Below are 21858 nucleotides of genomic sequence, written 5' to 3'. Positions count from 1 at the left end.
TTTTCTGTCACTGCAAGAGTTTAAGAAAATAGACAAAACCAAACAAAAAAAATAAACATAGTTTTTTCGCCACAGCACATTCGCGTTCGGTGAGGAAGCAGTCATTACACAAACAGCTGATCAAAAAATAAAACCATTGCGCAATTATTCACGCGTCAAAATCGCGTCCAGTGTGAAAGGACCTTAAGAGCTGTCTTAAAATTAACTTAAAGAGTTGAGAAAATGAGATGCGAGTGTGTCAGATCCGCGTCATGTTCGGAGAGGCAGACCTTAAGGTGACAGCAGCCTAATAAACCACTTGCTGTGATGTCTGTCATTAATGTTAATCAAAGAACAAACATAACAGAGACAAGTGTAGCATTAATAACGATTAATCTATATTTAATTTAAAATATGCAATAAGTGTTTGATTATTCTATTCAGTTTCTGCAAATTGATTATATATGAAGCCCACAGGTAAATATGACATTTATTATAAATTAAAAGTTGTTATTTTTTTAATGCTTAGTAGTAAATGTTGAAATGGCTTTCAATTACACTATAATGATGAATGTCTATCATTAATGTTTTTTTGTTTTTTTTTTAATCTATTTCATAGAGACATCAGTAGCAGTATTAGTATCAGTGACTGGCCTTCATTCATAATTTGTGCCATTACACAAATTAAAATATACTGTCTTTAAATTTTTAATTTGGAGAGTAACTGTGAAATTATTACAATATAAAAAATGAAAAACTCAGATGTTTTAATCACGATTAATCGCAGATTTTTTTTGTGATTAATTCGTAATTTTTTTAATCGATTGACCGCACTAGTTATTATTATTAAATATCTACAGATTTATGGGATCCAAAATTTAATTTAAATGTCAGAGTGTTGTTGTGATGCACCTGTGATATTAAAAGCTAATGACAATGGTTGTTTCTAAACTATGCACACCTCAGAAAGTGAATTAGTTAATAATAACACATTCGGCTGAAATTAGTCTTTTGACCAGCACATTTGATTATGAAATCACACTGCATCTCTTTAAAGGAGCAGGTAGATTGTGAGTAGTGAAAAGGAAATGACTAGTCTAAAGTCAAATAACAGCGATAAAGTCGAGTCTCTAGCACTGTGATATTTGTCGTCACACATCCACATATCCGAACAGCACAAAAACAGTCTGATAACATTTATTAATTTTCCATATATAGTCCTCTTTTTTATTATTATTAACAGAGGTCAAATAAATTCATCAAGTCATATTTACAGAGAAAGGCAATAAATATATTATAATAGTAATAAAATTATTATTTTTGCATACATTTTTTTTAATCGTACGTGTGTCATGATTGTTAGTAACGTCTGACAGACGATGAGTATATAGACGTGTGAATACTACAGCTATACCCATATGGAGAGTCGACCTCACCAACAGTGGCCAGAGTCCAGCGTCTGCAGAAGGGATTTCCTCTGTGCACCTGCGTCTCGAACGCTCTAGAACCGAGAGCAAGTGTTCTCGAATACATGACTGATTGTCGGGCGGACCGATTTCGTTGGCTTAGTGACCTGGAAGTAGTCAAAATTAAGAGCAATGCACTGGATGTTTTGGTAGCTGAATTTCAGAAAGGACACAGGGTGACGGCATCATCAGCACATATGCAGGATCCAGCTGTAGGCGTAGAGCATTACAGCAATTCCCGAAAACGTATTCCAGCTTCTGTCTGTTGGTTCTCACACACACTATCACCACAGCTAACGCCGATATCTAGCTAGTCAAAGCATGTCGATCTAAGCTGAATCACAGAATACACAAAAAAAATATCGAAGCGTTCTGCATGTTCGGCCCACGAGAAGGCCTGGTGTCTGCTCAGATGAGAAAGGCATTCGACAGAGATGAACGACACGGCTCTTCAAAATATTGCACTCAAAGCTTCACGTTTACCTATGGAGGCCTGCAAAAGGTCACATGACCTTGTTATCGCTCTCTCGTTGTTTTTCCATGACAGCCCATTCCAGTGGAAAATATTGGATCCTTGTTCTCGGGGTCAACACGAATGAAAATAATAAAGGTTTCCCAGGGGGTGCGGTTTGCTCTCGTCGCTATTCCAGAGTTTTATCAGGAAACGTGTCAAGGCAGGAGACACTAGTTCCTTATAGGTCGTCCTTAGTTAATCCAGTATAAATAAAATAACAGACACCAATATTACATTTAAAAAAAGACCCACATTCAACTGCTGGGAGAAACTCAACGCTTCTGAAATATAAAAATAAAACATCTTTGAACTTTTTTTTTTAAGCTTCTTGTCTTTTATCCGTAGCAATTGTTTATCTGTGTCCTCTTCTTGCTCCTGTTTCGGATAAGATTAAGGTGTTTGTAAGGCAAGAAGCATGTAGTGTCCTCGGGGAGCGGTGCATGCTCATCCTCACCGACTCAGTTCGTTTTAGGGTTGGATTTTAAACGCCGTGCCCTTCGTGTCCGTTTCGTTACCGTCGTGAAGCGGAACTCCTCCAGAGGGTCCACTTTTCCTTTGGGGTGGCGCTTCATGAAATGCACTTCCTGCTGCGTCTGCGTAGTCTTCGAGCCTTTTTTGGGTCGACCCTTTCGATTGAAACCCAAATACCAGCCTTTGTACTTGGCCGACACCAGCGCCGTGTAGTTGTTCTCCAAATATTCCTCCACGAAGACGCACTCCTGGTTATTCCCATTGGGCTGAGGAGAGAGGACAAGGCGAAATGTCAGAAAATGACCCCTCAACTGATGGTCTGATATGGTTGTTAAACCATATATAAATCAAATTAAATATAATTTTAAAGAGTCCCTATTATGGATTTTCGAAAATGACCTTTCATGTAGTGTGTAACATAGTTCCAAGTGAATGAAAACATCCTGCAAAGTTTTAAATCAGCGTATATAAAGTTATTGTCTCTCAAAAGTAAGAGTCGACTCTGAGTCAATTAAACGAGTCGCAAGCCGTTTCGTTTTGTTATTGCTTATTGCTTTCGCTTTCACTTATTGCTTTCGCAGACACAAGAGAAACCATCTCAAACTCTGCTGGATAGCATCATGTCGAGAAGACGCTGTGCTCTTCAATGTGTTTATTGTGTTTCATATTGTGTAAGTATCTGGCTAACCGGCTAACTCGCGTTATTACTGTCCTACTGAAATACTGTAAATCAGCTGTGGGCTGCACTCTTGCTAAAACTGTGTCTTTTAATGCAGATTGTCTGTCATTCTTACTACTTTGAGTAAAGATAAAGGATGGAGCAAGATTTGTTTTGAAAATCTTAGTGTTTACATCAGCTGGGCTAACGTATGCACTGTTATTGATACACTTATTACATGTTCACCGCAATACATTACACACACACACACACACAAACAAACACACACACAGGTTTGTTGATGGACATACACTTGCTAATGCTCATGGTAAGGAATTACAGTTGAAACATCTCATAATGTACCTCAAACTGAGTAGCATCACTGAGAAACGTCCTACTCAAGGTTCGGGTTGAAATCATCGATTCGGACTCTCGCTGGGATTTATGTAAAATCAACGTCATCATTACTGTCTTTACAGTGTGTCCTATCGCTGAGCTTTAGGAAGCCTCCTGACAGAGCTGGAGTTCAGTTATGGTAATGGCATTTGTTTCCACAATATGCCATGTACGCGGCAGACCAATCACAACAGACTGGGCCATCTGACCAATCAGAGCAGAGTAGGCTCGTGGAAAGGAGGGATTTAGAGAGACTGATTGATCCATCGAGTCGTTTGAGAATCATTAAACATTGTGGTGATGTGTAATGTATATTATGAGAAAATTAAAGTTTTTTTGACCTTTGATGCATGTAAACCTGTTGTTGGAGACCTCCAAAACTAAATTAGGAAACTTTAAAATAGCATAATAGGGGTACTTTAAATGAAACATTAAATATTAAATTAAATAAAAATGAACCGCAAAACAGGGAATCAATAATGATGATAATGGTTTCCCAAATAATTAAATAATGGATATAGTTAATAAATCAAATAAAATAATTAACAATGATGATAATGATAATGGTTCACCAAATAATTAAATAAAAGATTCTATAGATCTAATAAATTATGTTAAAAAATGTTAAAAGAGCGTAATGTCCCAGGTGAAAAATACGTACTATTAAATGCATTTAAAATGTACTTGAGTATGTTTTTAGTACAATACAAATATAATAAAATGCATTTTTAATACATTTAATAGTACGTATTTTTCACCTGGGGTGATTCAAGACCCAGCAAGATAAAATAGCAAAGATATTTAGGAAATCGGTTACCTGGTAACAATGTTTGACTGCAAAATGTCATGATTGACCAATTACAATCAAGTATTCTAGAGAGCGCTTAATAACCATAAACAACTATGTTTCAATAATCCAATGAGTGAAGAAAAGCAAAAAAACATACTCTTTTAAAAACCCTTTTTATGATGATTTCACAATATATACGCCTCAAATTCAGCATAAGAAACGATTCACACCAAATGAAATGATCAGAAGTGATTTTACGCTGATATGTGGTTTGAAGAACAAGGGAAGCTTCAAAAATGACATTTCATTGTTCTCTCGGCTGACTGGGAGAACTGATTTCAAAGTTTGATTAAAAACTGATGTGCAGTTCACACATTTACTACAAAAATGACAGGACACATAGTCGTCTCCTAATAATTGTGCCCTTCAACTTAGGATCAGTTCAAAACAAGCCAGTGGAGCACGTAATGTCCTATTCATGGCAAATGTTGGCCTTTCCACTTAGATTTGTTTGTGGTATGGCAGTTACAAGAAATTGGAAAAAAGCGACAATTTTAAGTTCAAACAGCCAGCCTCAATATTTCACTTTTGTTTGAATAGATGGCATGAACATGTGTGTCGACTGCCATCAGGAGTTGGTTGCAGTAGCAGTCGTTTTGAAAATGTATATCAAAAATTGCTCGTACATCATTAACATGCAAAACATAAGTACACAGTACTTCTATTCATGCAATAATACATCAGCTCATGAGTAAATCAAATGCATACACAGAAACCAAAAACGCTTTCTCTGTACATTCACATGACATTCATCTGGCACAAATGTGATTCTTTTCTGACCTGTTGTTTGCTTGACGGTCTGAATCCCATTGAATATAATCTGAGAAAACCAGCAAAGTAAACATACCTTTCCAATAATTTTGCCGTTCTTGTTCATGCAGATGTAGTATCCGCTCTCTTTTCCTTTAATTCGAATGTGACTCCCGAATGTCTCTGTTTCCACAACAAGTAGAGCTGCAGATACAAATAAAATACAGTTTACTCAAAGTTCAGGAAGATAATGTGATGCGCACAGAATAAAATGTACATAAATATGTATAAATATATTTTTAAATATATATTTAAAACAGTGGTATTGGTCAATAGTTATATACAAAGTATAATTTCTTTGTTTCTTTCTTTTGATTCTGCAGAGAAATATGACCTGGACCTTTTTCTTTGTTTTTTTTTTTTTTTTTTACGAGATTCACCAATCAGTAGGATAACTATTATATTTTATTCTATGTAGCTGTACAAAAGACACTACTTTAAAAAGCATTATTCACTTATAGCATATATACATTCAATGGATTTTTACACAGTATTTGGTACATAAAATAATATACTTTTTATGCAAAAGTACATTTGGCACGTGAACAATTAAAACATTGAACGTAATGATTCATCATAGACTACAGCTCCCTCACAACCCCTCAAACTCTCTCTCTCTCTCTCTTTCTCTCTCTCTCTCTCTCTCTCTCTCTCTCTCTGTAAGCACCTTTGTTAAGGGTCCCCTCTCTCGGGGGGAAGCAATCTGCCAAACTCCTTGGAGCAGTTCAGATCCCCAGGGATTGGGTTTCCACTTGCCTTTAGTTCGTGCTCACTCAATCAAAAAGTTAGGATGATCCATTTGTTTAACACACTGGGCTATTCAAAGGTGCTCAAAGCAGAGAGGCTTAGAGAGCAACACCAAAACTGTCCCCTTCGAAAACAGCCCGGGGCAACATGAGAGGAACGACTAATCCAGGCAGGGCACTTGAGATCAAATGAGGGTGGGAAAGATCTCCCTCCTCAGCACAAGAACATGACGTTTTAAAAGATATATGCCTAAAACATAGCGCAGTTATACCTGTATTTAAATGAACACTGCACCTAAAAATGTAATGTTTAAAGAGGTCAGCCCTCCATCTGTGCATCAGCTGATTTCTTACCGGTGTAGCTTATTAATATTCAAGCACAGATGTTAACAGGACACACTGACCTTCACTAATATAAAAGTCAACCAGGGGTGAAACCGAAGACATTTTTTATGGGAAGGCCAGTGTTTGCTGATAAATGAGCCATACGTGTGTAAGATCTGATCCAGCACTAATACGCTCAAGAAACATTCTTATTATTATCAATGTTGAAAATTGCTGATAAATATTGTTGTGGAAACAGAGATACTTTTTTCAGGATTCAAAAGAACAGCATTTAATTGTCACATTATAAATGTCTTTACTGTCACCTTTCATCAATTTAATGCATCCTTGCTGAAAAACAGTGTGTGCGTGTGTGCGCGTGTGTGTGTGTGTGCGTGTGCGTGTGCATGTGTGTGTGTGTGGCCTGGTAATCCCTACGTTATGGGGACAAAATGTCCCCACAAAGATGGTAATATCCTCATCCTTGTGGGGACATTTTTAGGTCCCCATGAGGAAAACCTCCTATAAATCAGACTAAGTGATGTTTTTTTAAAAATGTAAAAATGCAGAATGTCTCCTGTGAGGGGTAGGTTTAGGGGTAGGGACAGTGTAGTGGGATAGAATATACGGTTTGTACGGTATAAAAACCATTACGCCTATGGAATGTCCTCACATTTCACAAAAACGCAAACAGCAAATGTCTTTACTGTCACCTTTCATCAATTTAATGCATCCTTGCTGAAAAACAGTGTGTGCGTGTGTGTGTGTGTGTGTGTGTGTGGGGACGTTTTTTTGTCCCTATGAGGAAAACAGGGTTCCACTTTATTTTAAAGGTGTCCTTGTTACAGTTTAATTATACAGTTAAGTAATAGTAAATAACTACATGTACTTACTATAGAATTAGGGTTAGGGTTAAGGATTGAACTATGCATAATTGACTGTTCTTACTGTAGTAAATACACAATACACAAAATGTCCCCACAAAGATGGCAATACCTGAAATCCTTTTCCTTGTGGGGACATTTTTGGCCCCTGTGAGGAAAACAGCTTATAAATAATACTACGTGATTGTTTTTGAAAATGCAGAAAGTTTTGTGATGGGTAGGTTCAGGGGTAGGGTTTGTGTAAGGGGATAGAATATACAGCTTGTAAATTATAAAAACCATTGTGTCTATGGGAAGTCCCCATAAAACATGGAAGCTGTGTGTGTGTGTGTGTGTGTGTGTGTGTGTGTGTGTGTGTGTGTGTGTGTGTGTGTGTGTGTGTGTGTGTGTGTGTGTGTGTGTGTGTGTGTGTGTGTGTGTGTGTGTGTGTGTGTGTGTGTGTGTGTGTGTGTGTGTGTGTGTGTGTGTGTGTGTGTGTGTGTGTGTGTGTGTGTGTGTGTGTGTGTTTGTGTTTGTGAGGACACAAATTTGTATAATGACACGGATATTACATTGGTATTACATTGGTATTACGACGTATGAGGACATTTCATATGCGTGTGTGTGTGTGTGTGTGTGTGTGTGTGTGTGTGTGTGTGTGTGTGTGTGTGTGTGTGTGCGTACGTGCATGCATGTGTGTGAAAGTGTCATGGAGTTCACAGGTGCCAGGTGTGGGGGTTTACCTGGATCTGCCTCCTCTCATGCTAACACAGGTACAGAGGAACAACTCAGCCAACGCTGCACTGCTTAACCAGACACTAACACATTTAAGCAGTAAACAACAGCTAGATCTGCCGTACACACTTACAGCTGTTATTGGGCCAGTTCAAAACATGATGAACAATAACTAACATTCCTGTAAATACTTCCTGAATAAAGCACACTACCAGCATCGCCATAAATACATACTAGACCCTATTTTAACATCAAAACAAAACATTAATTAGATAGTGAACATTAACAACATTGCCATAAATAAATACTCAATAATGACCATTAAGGCTGAAAACACAACTAGAAAGCTCAATTTCACATGTTTCAAATACACAACAGATACCCACACTTATTTTAAGCCAAAGATTTTAAGCGAATGTCTCATTAATTTAACAACTTATGGTCATGTTGACAGTTTTTTTTTTCTTTGATGTTGGGTTATTGTAGTGTGACATGAAGGTGTTTTTTATTTAATTAATTATCTTTTCATTATCTCATAAAACCTACATGCTGCATTCTCAACACTGCCACAAGGGGCACTATAGCAGGCACAAGTATAAAAATGTCTGCTTCTATGGTGCCTCTTTTCTTTTCGGTCCATGTCTGTCATGGCCAGTTTGAAGAAAAATACCTGAATAATAACACACTCCAGTTTAATGGCACAGACATATGAAGATAACAATTGACGCACTGAACTCCTGTGAGCTATTGTAAGACTTACTACAATCAGAACACAACCCTAACCGTCAAAACACAAATATGAACGCAAACCAGAGACTAACCAAATGAACTGTCAATCAAATTCTAAATGAACGAAAATGGGATGTCTGTAATCATTAACTCCCTGTCATGTTGTTCAAAATCTGTATGATTAATTCACAAATGAGCCATTGTTACTTTTCTCATTCATGCGCAAAGGAGAATTAAAGGCACAATATGTAATAGTTGTCTTCACCTCTACAGCCGGTGGAAAATAATCTGACTGGACTCGGGCAGAAATCATATTCATTGATGAGCCGATGTATTAAAGATATAGCGTTAGTATGAAGCGGGGTGGGGCTGAAAGCCTTTGGAGCGGAACGAGGCAGCTGGAGTGATTGCTAATAATGAGAGACAAGCGCGACACACACCTCGAGAGCAGTGGAGCTTTTATTACGCCGCAGACGAGCGTTTCCGCTTCTTCCAGTCATGTGTATTTGGGGTAACGCAGAGCTGTTTATCATATTAGATACATTTGAGTGTGTTGAAAGTTATGTTATAATGCTTCTCATTAGTGTGTGTTCACTCGGCGGTTACTATGAGACACTTGTTGCACACTGCAGTAAACTAGATCGATATTAGGCATGGTCAGTGTTGGGGGTAATGCATTACAAGTAACTTGAGTTACGTAATCAGATTACTTTTTCAAGTAAATAGTAAAGTAACGCATTACTTTTCAAAAAAGTAACTCAAGTTACATTTTCAAATATATTTGACTGACAGCTCTCCTATCTCCATGTTGAGAGAAATCGGGAGTAAGTGCAGAGGCGTTGTGTGTGAACATGATGGATATCGTGGTTCTAGACTAAATGTAAGCATGCATTTACTCATCTCACTTGCACAAAAAAAAGATTCAGTATTCTTCAAAATCAATGAATAAAACAAAATCAGTAAATGCTAAATCAGAATACTGTGCAAACCTCCAATAATTACATTTTAAATAAAACAAATATATTTGTATGCATTTAATCTCACTTTATTGACCAATGTCTTGCTGTTGACATTCGACGATTCAGTTAAACCATTAGAAAAAATGACTTTATTTTTTTGTTTATATAGGTGAATTAAGTTTTAAACTTTTTTTCTCCTGTCCTATTTTTCCATATCCAGAATGGAAACACAGCTGAAAGGTTTGTTTGAGCTGCGCCCTCTACTGTACACGTGTGAATTAGCATTTTTACCTCAGTCTGAGGCTTTTTATTTAAATATTGGTGTGAAAAGTTACTTTCCCCAACACTGGTTATGGTAAAACATGATACCCGTGGTAAATCAGGAAAACCAGATTTAAACAATTAGACTAACTGTGTTGAGCTATATAACAATTATTCGTTTTCTGTCGATGAATGTCTCCACTCACCTGTCTAATAAAACACATCATATATTAAAGTGTCTTTAGAGTTTCCATGGTTTCTACACACACAAAAAAAAGAAATCGAGGGTAACGCGGGTACGATGTCAATGATAGGCGACACACGGTCCGTGTCCTGGTTAAAGTTGCTTATTTGTCTGGATTTAAACATTCTTGGAAAAATTTGTAAGTACACAAGTCAACAAAATATATAACACTGTTCTAGTGGTGAATCTTACATATTGTGCCTTTAAGGTTGATATCAAGATTTTAAGTAAATAATTACTTAAAATTCATAAAATAAAGAAAGTCATACAAATTTGGATCAACACGTAGGTGAGTAAACAATGACTTTTTCATTTGTAGGTCAACTATGCCATCAAAATGTAATATTCTTGATCCTCCCTTGAGAAAAAAATCCTGCAGCTAAAACCAGCATAGGCTGGTTTAGGATGGATGTAGCTGGTTTAAGCTGGTCTCCCATTCTGGCCAAACTGGTGTTCAGCTGGTATTAGCTGGTTGGTTTTAAAGACGTGCCCAAAACCCTTCTAAAACCACCCTTCTAAGCCAGCAGCAGGCTGGAAGACAAGCTATGACCATCTAACCAGCATAGGCTGGTTTAGGATGGATGTAGCTGGTTAAAGCTTGTCTCCCATTCTGGCCAAACTGGTGTTCAGCTGGTTTTAGCTGGTTGGTTTCAAATAAGTGCCCAAAACCCTTCTAAAACCACCCTGCTAAGCCAGCATGACCTGGCTGGAAGACAAGCTAAGACCAGCCAACCAGCATAAGCTGGTTTAGGATGGATGTAGCTGGTTAAAGCTGGTCTCCCAATCTGGCCAAACTGGTGTTCAGCTGGTTTTAGCTGGTTGGTTTCAAAGAAGTGCCCAAAACCCTTCTAAAACCACCCTGCTAAGCCAGCATGACCTGGCTGGAAGACAAGCTAAGACCAGCCAACCAGCATAAGCTGGTTTAGGATGGATGTAGCTGGTTTAAGCTGGTCTCCCATTCTGGCCAAACTGGTGTTCAGCTGGTTTTAGCTGGTTTGTTTCAAAGTGCCCAAAACTCTTCTAAAACCACCCTGCTAAGCCAGCATGACCTGGCTGGAAGACAAGCTAAGACCAGCCAACCTGTATAGGCTGGTTTAAGCTTGCTTTTCCATCAAGGATGCTTCCAGGTGTTCTTCTAATGTGACAAAATGCTACAAACATGAACTAATAAAACTTCAGGTCACGTTGAACCATTTATCCTCACTCGGGTTTAGCACAGATATTAGAATAAAACTCCTTTCAAGAAGAAACAAACAGAAATGGGGTACTTGAAATCCAAAGGACTGTAAGACAACCAGAGAAACAGGTACAGGAATCCAGGACTAAAGGTTTATGGAGTCGTGTCTCTTGTGGAATCTTTATGCTGAACAGCTCTGACTGACACAAACGCGCACAAGACTGCAATATAAACACGCTTGTATCAGTCTGCAAAGTTAAGAGCAGCATTCAGTGTGTTTATCTTCACACAGAGTTTCTGTTTCTGTTCTCACACTAGTACCGCTGAGGCACGCTGCCCATCAGTTCTGTGGTTTTTGTTTTGTTTACACTGATACATTTTGATTAATAACGGTTCAGGTTGGATGTTAAAGAGAAGAAGTTCATCTTAGAAATGATAGCTGGCCCAGATTCTCTGCTGATCTGGGGAAAGTTAGATCCTTGCATGATCTCTGGAGGATTCGTTCATGATTCACAACAATATTCCGATATGAATTTGGCAATATTTCAAAAAGTGTTGAGTCATGTGATTCAGTTTAAGACAATATCCTGAATTCCCCAAATTCCAATTCACACCCTTGCAATATGCATGTTTTAATCTAAAATGTGTTGCATGTAAACAGTCAATGATGCAGTCACAGGTTAAGGAAGGTTGAGATGTTTAATTCCTAAAACTCTAATGTTAATTGTATTTTCAGTGAATAATGGAATGAAAAAAACCTTCCATGGATGATGTTTAAATAATGTTTTTGTGTTAACGTTTTGAGAACATTATCAAAGACCAGATAACTGAACGAACATTCTATTAATATTAGTGGAAGAATGTTTGCTCATAACTTTGAGAGAACGTGCGATGTTAGCTGAGAAAGTCAGACCGATTTGGAATGACATAAGGCTGAATAAATGATGACAGACTTTTCAATTTTGGCTGAACTATCCCTTTAAATCATTCTGCCTAATATGTTCAACAGGAGAATAGAGTCAAATGATGAAGGTTCTTTTGAATGGTTTATTCATCTGAGAGCACAGGAACACTCCCGTACCGTACTTGCCCCCATCGTCTCCATTGGCGTTGATCTTCTTGCCCAGGATCTGCACATGTTTCCCAGTGGTCCGGCTGTAGAGCTGATATATCCGCACTTGCTTCCGACTCACGTCGTCTCGGGTGTGGTTCTCGATGTAGAACCGGAAGTCGGCGGAACTCTGGTGAGATTCCTAGAATCAACAACAACAAAAAGTGTTGATCTATTTCTTGATTCACTTGATTCATCCTTATAACGCTGAACCGCATGCATAAAAATTCATTAAAAAAAAAAAGTTTGGGGTCTGAAAGATTTTTTATGTTTTTGAAAGACTTTCCGCCACAAAATAAAAAATAAAAAGGGTAATTGCGACTTTTTATCTCACAATTTTGACTTTATATCTTGCAATTCGAACTTAATAATTTGAAAGTGTGAGTTTATATCATGCAGTTCTGACTTTTTCCTCACATTTGTGTTTATATCTCACAATACTGACTTTATAACTCGCAATTAGGTTTATATCTCGCAATTCTGACTTTATAGCTCGCAATTGTGGTTATATCTCGCAATTCTGATTTTTATTACTTGCAATTGTGTTTATATCTCGCAATTGTGTTTATAACTGGCAATTCTGACTTCATTACTCGAAATTGTGTTTATATCTGGCATCTGACTTTATTACTCGAAATTGTGTTTATATCTCGCAATTCTGACTTTATATCTCACAATTGTGTTTATAACTGGCAATTCTGACTTCATTACTCGAAATTGTGTTTATATCTGGCATCTGACTTTATTACTCGAAATTGTGTTTATATCTCGCAATTCTGACTTTATTACTCGCAATTGTGTTTATATCTCACAATTCTGACTTTATTACTTGCAATTGTGTTTATATCTCACAATTCTAACTTTATAGCTCGCGATTGTGTTTATATCACGCAATTCTGACTTCATTACTCGCAATTATGTTTATATCTCGCAATTCTGACTTTATATCTCACAATTGTGTTTATAACTGGCAATTCTGACTTCATTACTCGAAATTGTGTTTATATCTGGCATCTGACTTTATTACTCGAAATTGTGTTTATATCTCGCAATTCTGACTTTATTACTCGCAATTGTGTTTATATCTCACAATTCTGACTTTATTACTTGCAATTGTGTTTATATCTCACAATTCTAACTTTATAGCTCGCGATTGTGTTTATATCACGCAATTCTGACTTCATTACTCGCAATTATGTTTATATCTCGCAATTCTGACTTTATAACTCGCAACTGTGGTTATATCTCGCAATTCTGATTTTTATTACTTGCACTTGTGTTTATATCTCGCAATTCTGACTTTATAACTCGCAATTGTGTTTATATCTCACAATTCTGATTTGTATTACTTCCAATTGTGTTTATATCTCGCAATTCTGACTTTATAACTCGCAATTGTGTTTATATCTCGCAATTCTGACTTTATTACTTGCAATTGAGTTTATATCTCACAATTCTGACTTTATTACTCGCAATTATGTTTATATCTCGCAATTCTGACTTTATAACTCGCAATTGTGGTTATATCTCGCAATTCTGATTTGTATTACTTCCAATTGTGTTTATATCTCGCAATTCTGACTTTATTACTTGCAATTGAGTTTATATCTTACAATTCTGACTTTATTACTCGCAATTATGTTTATATCTCGCAATTCTGACTTTATAACTCGCAATTGTGGTTATATCTCGCAATTCTGATTTTTATTACTTGCAATTGTGTTTATATGGCGCAATTCTGACTTTATAACTCGCAATTGTGTTTATATCTCGCAATTCTGATTTGTATTATTTGCAATTGTGTTTATATCTCGCAATTCTGACATTATAACTCGCAATTGTGTTTATATCTCACAATTCTGACTTTATAGCTCGCAATTTGGGTTATGTCACGCAATTCTGACTTTATTACTCGCAATTATGTTTATATCTCGCAATTCTGACTTTATAACTCGCAATTGTGGTTGTTTCTCGCAATTCTGATTTTTATTACTTGCAATTGTGTTTATATCGCAATTGTGTTTTTATCTTGCAATTCTGACTTTATAACTTGCAATTGAGTTTATATCTCACAGTTCTGACTTTATTACACACAATTATGTTTATATCTTGCAATTCTGACTTTATTACACACAATTGTGTTTATATCTCGCAATTCTGACTTTATTACACACAATTATGTTTATATCTCGCAATTCTGACATTATAACTCGCAATTGTGGTCATATCTCGCAATTCTGATTTGTATTACTTGCAATTGTGTTTATTTCGCAGTTCTGACTTTATTACTTGCAATTGTGTTTTTATCTGCAATTCTGACTTTATAACTTGCAATTGAGTTTATATCTCACAATTCTGACTTTATTACACACAATTATGTTTATATCTTGCAATTCTGACTTTATTACACACAATTATGTTTATATCTCGCAATTCTGACTTTATAACTTGCAATTGTGTTTATATCTCACAATTCTGACTTTATTACACACAATTATGTTTATATTTCGCAATTCTGACTTTATAACTTGCAATTGTGGTAATATCTCGCAATTCTGACTTTATAACTCGCAATTCTGATTTTATAACTTGCAATTGTTTATATCTCGCAATTCTGACTTTACTGTATAACTCGCAATTGAGTTTAAATCTCGCAATTCTGACTTTATAACTTGCAATTGAGTTTATATCTCGCAATTCTGACTTTATAACTTGCAATTCTGATTTTATAACTTTCAATTGTGTTTATATCTCGCAATTCTGACTTTAATAATCGCAATTGAGTTTATATCTCGCAATTCTGACTTTATAACTCGTAATTGTTTATATCTTGCAATTTTGAATTTAAAACTCGCAATTGAATTCATATCTTGCAATTCTGACTTTAAAGCTCGCTATTGAGTTTATATCTCGCAATTCTGACTTTATTACTCGCAATTATGTTTATATCTCGCAATTCTGACTTTATAACTCATAATTGTTTATATCTCGCAATTTTAAATTTATTACTAACAATTATGTTTATATCTCGCAATTCTGACTTTATAACTCGTAATTGTTTATATCTCGCAATTTTGAACTTAAAACTCACAATTGAGTTCATATCTTGCAATTCTGACTTTATAACTCGTAATTGTTTATATCTCGCAATTCTGACTTTAAAACTCGCTATTGAGTTTATATCTCACAATTCTGACTTTAAAACTCGCTATTGTGTTTATTACTCACAATTCTGACTTTATAACTTGCAATTGAGTTTATATCTCACAGTTCTGACTTTATAACTCGCAATTCTGATTTTATAACTTGAAATTGAGTTTATATCTCGCAATTCTGACTTTATAACTTGCATTTGTGTTTAAATCTCGCAATTCTGACTTTATTACTCGCAATTATGTTTATATCTCGCAATTCTGACTTTATAACTTGCAATTGTGTTTATATCTCGCAATTCTGACTTTATTACTCGCAATTATGTTTATATCTCACAATTCTGACTTTATAACTTGCAATTGTGTTTATATCTTGCAATTTTGAATTTAAAACTCGCAATTAAATTTCATATCTTGCAATTCTGACTTTAAAACTCGCTATTGAGTTTATATCTCGAAATTCTGACTTTAAAACTCGCTATTGTGTTTATTTCTCACAATTCTGACTTTATAACTCGCAATTGTGTTTTTATCTTGTAATTCTGACTTTATAACTTGCAATTGAGTTTATATCTCACAATTCTGACTTTATTACACACAATTATGTTTATATCTTTTAATTCTGACTTTATTACACACAATTGTGTTTATATCTCGCAATTCTGACTTTATAACTTGCAATTGTGTTTATATCTCGCAATTCTGATTTGTATTACTTGCAATTGTGTTTATATCTCGCAATTCTGACTTTAAAACTCGCTATTGTGTTTATTTCTCACAATTCTGACTTTATAACTCGCAATTGTGTTTATATCTCACAATTCTGACTTTATAACTCGCAATTGTGTTTATATCTCGCAATTCTGACTTTATAACTCGCAATTCTGATTTTATAACTTGCAATTGTGTTTATATCTCGCAATTCTGACTTTATAACTCGCAATTGAGTTTAAATCTCGCAATTCTGACTTTGTAACTTGCAATTGAGTTTATATCTCGCAATTCTGACTTTATAACTTGCAATTCTGATTTTATAACTTTCAATTGTGTTTATATCGCAATTCTGATTTGTATTACTTGCAATTGTGCTTATATCTCGCAATTCTGACTTTAAAACTAGCTATTGTGTTTATTTCTCACAATTCTGACTTTATAACTTGCAATTGTGTTTATATCTCGCAATTCTGACTTTATAACTCGCAATTCTGATTTTATAACTTGCAATTGTGTTTATATCTCGCAATTCTGACTTTATAACTCGCAATTGAGTTTAAATCTCGCAATTCTGACTTTATAACTTGCAATTGAGTTTATATCTCGCAATTCTGACTTTATAACTTGCAATTCTGATTTTATAACTTTCAATTGTGTTTATATCTTGCAATTCTGACTTTATTAATCGCAATTGAGTTTATATCTCGCAATTCTGACTTTATTACTAGCAATTATGTTTATATCTCGCAATTCTGACTTTATAACTCGTAATTGTTTATATCTTGCAATTTTGAATTTAAAACTCGCAATTGAATTCATATCTTGCAATTCTGACTTTAAAGCTCGCTATTGAGTTTATATCTCGCAATTCTGACTTTATTACTCGCAAATATGTTTATATCTCGCAATTCTGACTTTATAACTCATATTTGTTTATATCTCGCAATTTTAAATTTATTACAAACAATTATGTTTATATCTCGCAAATCTGACTTTATAACTCGTAATTGTGTTTATTTCTCACAATTCTGACTTTATAACTCGCAATTCTGATTTTATAACTTGCAATTGAGTTTATTTCTCGCAATTCTGACTTTATTACTCACAATTGAGTTTATATCTCGCAATTCTGACTTTATAACTTGCAATTGTGTTTATATCTCGTAATTCTGACTTAATTACTCGCAATTATGTTTATATCTCGCAATTCTAACTTTATAACTCGTAATTGTTTATATGTTGCAATTTTGAATTTAAAACTCGCAATTAAATTTCATATCTTGCAATTCTGACTTTAAAACTCGCTATTGAGTTTATATCTCGAAATTCTGACTTTATAACTCGCAATTGTATTTATATCTTGCAATTTTGACTTTATAACTTGCCATTGTGTTTATATCTCACAGTTCTGACTTTATAACTCGCACTTCTCACTTTAAAACTCGCAATTGTGTTTATATCTCGCAATTCTGACTTTATTAATCGCAATTGAGTTTATATCTCACAATTCTGACTTTATTACTCGCAATTATGTTTATATCTTGCAATTCTGACTTTATAACTCATAATTGTTTATATCTCGCAATTTTGAATTTATTACTAGCAATTGTTCATATCTCGCAATTCTGACTTTATAACTCGTAATTTTTTACATCTCGCAATTTTGAACTTAAAACTCGCAATTGAGTTCATATCTTGCAATTCTGACTTTATAACTCGTAATTGTTTATATCTCGCAATCCTGACTTTAAAACTCGCTATTGAGTTTATATCTCGCAATACTGACTTTAAAACTCGCTATTGTGTTTATTTCTCACAATTCTGACTTTATAACTCGCAATTGTGTTTATATCTCACAGTTCTGACTTTATAACTCGCAATTCTGATTTTATAACTTGCAATTGAGTTTATATCTCGCAATTCTGACTTTATTACTCACAATTGAGTTTATATCTCGCAATTCTGACTTTATAACTTGCAATTGAGCTAATATCTCCCAATTCTTACTTTATAACTTGCAATTGTGTTTATATCTCGCAATTCTGACTTTATAACTTGCAATTGAGTTTATATCTCACAATTCTGACTTTATAACTTGCAATTGAGTTTATATCTCGCAATTCTGACATGATAACTCACAATTGAGTTTATATCTTGCAATTCTGACTTGATAACTCCCAATTGTGTTAATATCTCCCAATTCTGACTTTATTACCCACAATTGAGTTTATATATCGCAATTCTGAATTTATAATAAGTCGCAATTGTGTGTTTACATCTTGTAATTGTGAGAAAAATAGTTAGAATTAAGAAATGCAAACTCGCAATTGTGAGAAAAGAGTTGCGAGATGTAAAGACGCAATAATTTTTAATTGTTTTATTCTGTGGCGGAAACAAGCTTCCATATTTATTTGATCAAAATATGATTAGGCTTTTACTTTCATCATTTGAAATAAGGTAGCGTGGTATTTCATAAATTGATTGGAAATGGTAGTCGTTTCAGAGGAAAAGCTATTTATTACATTCTGCTGAAAGATTATGACACACTTGCAAAACATGCTGCAATAAGATCACTCACAATGAGACCAGAAATATGCATTAAGGAAGTAAACAGGGTCAAATTTTGATATCATGTTGACTTAAAAACATCCAATGAAGGTTCAGGTCACAGTGATTCCTGCATGTTTTGGTGCCCGTCTCTCTCTCTCTCTCTCTCTCTCTAAATAAAACATCTGAATACTCTGAGCCTGGAGCTACAGCGAGAAGTGAAGTTTTCAATTTCCACTAGCAAGTCTCCAGCAATTATCCACCTGAAAGATCTAACTCTGTCATCAAACAAATATCTGCCTAAGGTAAGAATCACCCTCATAAATCACACATACACACCTGTAAGTATGGGAAGTACATGTACACAACTGTTGCACTGATACACACATGCACACACTAAAGCACTAACATAATAAAATACAATGCAGCTTGCCATGGCCTCTCCTATCGCTCACATTCACACTCACCCGAGGCTTTACACAAAAATCACCAATCCACTTCTCATCCAAAAGCCTCTATCTTTCCTCCTCCTCCTCCTCTTCTGTCATCCTTCCATGTGAGGAAAACATATACCTCTAAAAACCCTGGAATCTCCGTCCCAGCCAAGACTACTCTCTCGGGCTGAAACGAGGGGTAATTATCCTGTAATGAGCTTTTATGTGGCTTCTCTCAGGTGGTTAATTACACTCACATTACATGCTTCCACTCCATGTTATTTTAACCTCAGCTAATTAATGACATTTAGAGAGCACAAGGGGAAACACGCAGCTCACGGTACAAAAAAAAAAAATCTTTTCAACAGAGTTGAGAAAGAAACTTCCATAGAGATTCACGTTGAATGCAGGACTGCACATGACACAACCACCAAAATTAACCCGTTAATGCATGAGTTATTCGATCGCAAAACAGATTCGTTTAACAAACGTCTTTTATGCTCACTAAGACTGCATTTATTTGGTCAAAAATACAGTAAAATTGTGAAATATTATTAGGATTTCAAATAACTGTTTTCTATCATAATAATGTTTTGAAATGTAATTTATTCCCGTGATGTAAAGCTGAATTTTCAGCCTCATTCCTCCAGTCTTCAATGTCACATGATCCTTCAGAAATCTTACTAATATGCTGATTTGCTGCTTAAGAAACATTTATTAAAATGATCAAGGTTGAAGACAGTTGTGCTGCTTTATATTTTTGTTGTAACCATGATACATTCAAGACTAGAACATTTCAAAATAGAAATCTGCTTTTGTAACATCACTGCCCCTTTTGATCAATATAATGCATGCAAGTAGTTGATTCTTTAAAAGAATAAGTTCTGACCCCAAACTTTTGAACGTCAGTGTATATTTATTAACAAATACTGGAGAAGAACTTTTAAATGCATGCTATAATAAATAAAAACACAATGACATATAAAGAGGACAGTCATATAAAAGGTCAAAAGTGATCCTTCATTGTGGTTTTGGAAGTAAAATCACATCATGAATGGTTAAAAATAACTTTTAAAGATCTGACCACTGCAGTGGACACATACATTAAAGGGTTAAACAATCCCCAAAGGCATTTCACAACGTGGTTAAGTGTTATTTCGACTATTATTCACATAGTAGTTAAAACTGGTCATCCTAAATCTTTCTAAAAAAAAATATATAAAAATAAAGTGAATTCATTTCAGTCCGTGTTTCTTTATTTTTCTGGACAAATTCAGTCGCACTCACACATTGCACCTACACTCTCAAAAATAATGGGTCCATTAAGAACCTTTAACATCAATACAACCTTTCCATTCCACATTCTTTATAGAGAAAAAAAAGATTAAAAACAAAATAGTTATCCTGTGGCATTGGAGCAAAAACCTTTATTTTTACACTCAAAAATGTTAAGCCTTTTTTTAAGATTTACACGTTCATATTAATAGTAAAATTCCATCAAATTGAATGAATTAATCCTTATCCAATATAATTGAACAATCCTAAATATTCAATTAAAACGTGCTTGCAGTAACACACAGAAATCTGGCCATCTCAAACACAGAGATGTGTTTTGTACACAGTTGCGTACGGACGGGAGCGGGAAGGCAGAGGGCATGCCTATGCAGAGAGCCAGCCACGGCCAAACATTTTTATCATGCCGCCCGATTCCCTTCAAAGCAAACCTAGGCAAACTGATCTCACTGCGACTTCAAAAGCTCGGGCCCGTCCCTGCTAAGAAGCCGAGCCACTCTTGCATGTCAGATAGGCCCTATCTGCAGACACCACTCTCTGCGCAGGATGCATCTCAGGAAACAACGCTTCAGTGCTCCGCCACTTAAACTGCGCTTATCTCCCCGTCTTTCACTGCATCTCCTTAATAACAACTTTGTTTGTTTTCTCAGGGAGAACAACAGCGAAGGTTAGCAGTAGAAGCAGGTGATCGTCCTGTCATCACTGCTCAGAAAGCAGGCCGTGCCACACTAAAGCCTTGTTTGTGCCAACCGCTTTGGAACAGAACTGAACGCACGGAGTTATATAACCGACATGGGTCTCGTTTTCTTCAGACCAGTGGCTTTTGTTCCTGGTCGGAGGGGTGATCGCCCCCTTTGATTATGACATTCTGATGCGAGTTTCATAATCACCATGCCTTGACCCATTTGCCAGGAGAAAACAAGCCTTTATTAAGCCCTTCCCGCCTTGTGAGGTATGTACATCTGTCAGTAAAGACGGATTTGAGGAACTGCACGTATCTAATTACTTATTTGTTGGCTGAATTAGTCATCTTCCTGAAAAAGAGCCTGAGATCGCAGCTAGTCTTACTTTAGTAGCTTTTAAAGGGAAATACAACTTGTTTGGTCGCTTAGATTTCATCTTTGTTCTATATATCGATTTTATATATTTTAAAGAGACAGACAGACAGACAGACAGATAGACAGATAGACAGATAGATAGATAGACAGATAGATAGATAGATAGATAGATAGATAGATAGATAGATAGATAGATAGATAGATAGATAGATAGATAGATAGATAGATAGATAGATAGATGACAGACACACAGACAGACAGACAGACACACAGACAGACAGACAGACAGACAGACAGACAGACAGATAGATAGATAGATAGATAGATAGATAGATAGATAGATAGATAGATAGACAGATAGACAGAC

At 35.5% G+C, this 21858-nt stretch overlaps 1 protein-coding gene across 1 annotated transcript in view; it reads right to left on the bottom strand.

The window, feature by feature from the left end:
* Window positions 1-584: 584 nt before the first annotated feature.
* The window catches only part of fgf24 (fibroblast growth factor 24), a gene marked incomplete at its 5' end in the record, with an annotated part of 44652 nt that continues 23378 nt past the window's right edge, over window positions 585-21858 (bottom strand). The window contains 3 exons of the mRNA XM_079839280.1: window positions 585-2696; window positions 5182-5288; window positions 12264-12435. Of these exons, the coding sequence (XP_079695406.1) occupies window positions 2418-2696; window positions 5182-5288; window positions 12264-12435 (558 nt within the window). The 3' untranslated portion in view covers window positions 585-2417. The remainder of the gene's footprint in view (window positions 2697-5181; window positions 5289-12263; window positions 12436-21858) is intronic.

This window comes from Gobio gobio, assembly GCF_949357685.1.
Source record: "Gobio gobio genome assembly, chromosome: 16".
NCBI lineage: Eukaryota > Metazoa > Chordata > Actinopteri > Cypriniformes > Gobionidae > Gobio > Gobio gobio.
Note: the sequence above shows the minus strand (reverse complement) of the source record. Positions and strands in the feature narration are given on the sequence as shown.